Source organism: Juglans microcarpa x Juglans regia, chromosome 8D (genome assembly GCF_004785595.1).
Source record: "Juglans microcarpa x Juglans regia isolate MS1-56 chromosome 8D, Jm3101_v1.0, whole genome shotgun sequence".
NCBI lineage: Eukaryota > Viridiplantae > Streptophyta > Magnoliopsida > Fagales > Juglandaceae > Juglans > Juglans microcarpa x Juglans regia.
Genome location: NC_054608.1, coordinates 9,078,135 through 9,080,723, shown reverse-complemented (window position 1 = coordinate 9,080,723; position 2,589 = coordinate 9,078,135). Strand labels below are relative to the sequence as shown.

At 34.0% G+C, this 2,589-nt stretch overlaps 1 protein-coding gene across 1 annotated transcript; it reads left to right on the top strand.

Moving 5' to 3' along the window:
• Positions 1 to 1,160: 1,160 nt before the first annotated feature.
• On the top strand, positions 1,161 to 1,743 carry LOC121242182 (cytosolic isocitrate dehydrogenase [NADP]-like). Its single transcript, XM_041140076.1, has 3 exons — positions 1,161 to 1,256; positions 1,424 to 1,492; positions 1,575 to 1,743. The coding sequence occupies exons 1-3, from the start codon at positions 1,180 to 1,182 to the stop codon at positions 1,741 to 1,743; spliced, it is 315 nt and encodes a 104-aa protein (XP_040996010.1). The 5' UTR covers positions 1,161 to 1,179.
• The last annotated feature ends 846 nt before the right edge of the window (positions 1,744 to 2,589 follow it).

Here is a 2,589-nt window from a genome sequence, read left to right as displayed (position 1 = left end):
TTTGGCGACATTTATCGTCTTATTTCGAGCTTTTCCTCTAAAGGCACAACCAAGAGTGACATATCTGACACTCCCTTCGTCATCCATTTCACTCCTTTGTGTCATGGATTTGAATCCGCATTTCTTAGCATATAGCTTATAATAGCTCATTAATTCCTCAAAAGAATCAAACTCTATCATCGCTTTTTGGCTCCTTAATCATATCACCACTATCCATTCGGTCTAATGGACGTGTCTCGACAGTGCCATCATCAGTTTCTCCTGAATCTGGCCTATCCTCTTCATCTTGTTCATGAACCCTAGATGAGGAACACGACGCTTCAGTTTCCCTACACCTAGGTGTATCCTCTTTATCAAATTTTTCGGTCGTTCCAAAGCTTGTAGTCATGAAAGGAGTCGGAGGTCTCATCTCATATTGAAATGAGTAACTAGTATTCTGCTAAAAATGAAAGTAATTAAACTTCCAAAAAAAGGAAAAATAAAATAAAAACTAAGTTGCATCACCATCTGAATGTTGCTTGGATATTGGTATGCATTTGGATATGGCATAAAAGCCGGTGACCATGTAGGCCCTAGTCCAAGGTAATTATGCATGTAGTTTAGAAAGTTTGGAGCAGTTGTTGGGATGTCCTAACATAACAATAATAATGATAATTAACAAGTATGAGGTTGACAAACTCCTAACAAATGTTAACAATCATATAACATACCAAGGTTGGGGGATTTGAGGTACATGGTGTTGAGAGAGATGAGTTTTCTTTCCCTTTTCCCATGCTGACATGTTGCATTAAAAGAAATTGTACAACCATTTTTATAGGAGCAAAATAGTTCAAAGAATTCAACATGTTTGAAAAATAGCAAGTTTTTTTTTTTTTTTTTTTTTTAACTTTTTGCAACAATTCAAACATTTAATTTACTTTCAAAACTAATTATTTCATGTACACAACTACAATTATAATGTCTATCATAACAATGGCAAGTTGAGAAATACAGGAGCAAGCTTCCACAATAATCCAAGGGAAGTTCTTTTTGGAGAAATTTACAATGAGAATGAACTTGATTCCAACATCAGAATGATGGATTATGAGCAAACCCTCATAGCATCAAACAGGAGAAGCAACACACTAATTTACCACATATTACATTGAACTTGATATCCATGCTTTTGCTGAGGCTTCTATGAACATTGCCTATGAGAAGAAGTGGCCACTTTATCTTAGCACAAAGAACACTATTTTGAAGAAGTATGATGGAAGGTATGTGAACTTGTTTGTTGTGTTGATTTTTTTTAAAAAAAATATTAGTCCTTATTATAAAATTTTAATTCATTTTTTTTATACAAGTAAAATCGAATTTAATTCTTCTATGATTTAATATTGTGGCAATATTGTTAAAACCATGTTCCTATCCTATTTCAATGAAGATTCAAGGACATATTTCAAGAAGTTTATGAGGTCAATTGGAAATCGAAGTTTGAGGCTGCTGGCATATGGTGAGCTTTCTGCCAGTTTTTGTTTAAAAATTATTTGATATGCAGATGAGCATTTTGTTTACTTGTACCATTGAATTACAAGGTATGAGCACCGACTCATTGATGATATGGTGGCTTATGCTTTCAAGAGTGTAGGAGGTTATGTATGGGCATGCAAGAACAATGATGATGATGTCCAGAGTGATTTCTTAGCCCAAGGTTTGTGTAACAAGGAATTTCTATTGATGTCTATTTGCTCATCTCAGTCCTGAACTTATTTTGAAGATGTTCTATTAAGATGTGTCACTCATTTATAATAAGCATTCTTATTTTTAATATAGATGAGAAAAAGTTGGCTTTATGTTGGGTAAGTTGGATTTAAAGTGGCTTGGATTTTAATTTTCAAACTGAAGATTTTTTATGGTGTATCTGGTAGAGCAATACAAGGTATGAAACCAGCACCAACAACATAGTCTCGATTTTTGCTTGGTCACGAAGACTTTTACACATGTATGTGATATTTTTTTGTTGATCTGCAAACTTTGGCTCTCTAGATACCAAAGATATTGCGCGCGCGCACACAGATATATTAAGTAAAAGGATAAACAATCGAATGAATACTAATTACTTACAGAGAAAATGTATGAGTAACTAACTACGTCCTGCCTGACAGGGCAAAGCTGGATGATTGCATATAGTGAATAGATTAAAATTTCTCAAATGAATAACAAAAGCTATAAAATTCTTTATAAATATGTCTAACAAATGCACCAAGAAAATTAAGGGGAAAATAGGATTGAGGTGTGTGTGGACATGCGCTTGAACCTTACAACATGAGAAAACACAAACATTCATCCAAAAACAATTGTGAGGAACTAAAACCCATTTTTATACAAGTGAAAATATAGCTTCAAGCTAATTCATTCAAAAGAAATCCAAACGGGGATTTCTTACCAAGCCAATCCAGATGATGACACCAAAGACTAAATGCAGAAATGCAGAAGAAGACGATGAGGCTGAAGACTAAACGCAGAAGAAGATGATGAACTCAACGTTTTTCCCAATTTTTTTTTCCACTTTCTTTTAACAATCAAAGCACAATGTGAAGTAAGAAGATC

Excerpts from the sequence above, each read along its gene's own strand:
- LOC121242182 (XM_041140076.1), top strand. The coding sequence starts at position 1,180 with ATGAACATTGCCTATGAGAAGAAGTGGCCACTTTATCTTAGCACAAAG. Across the intron at positions 1,257-1,423 it reads TTGAAGAAGTATGATGGAAG|ATTCAAGGACATATTTCAAG; the intron begins GTATGTGAACTT and ends ATTTCAATGAAG. Across the intron at positions 1,493-1,574 it reads TTTGAGGCTGCTGGCATATG|GTATGAGCACCGACTCATTG; the intron begins GTGAGCTTTCTG and ends TTGAATTACAAG.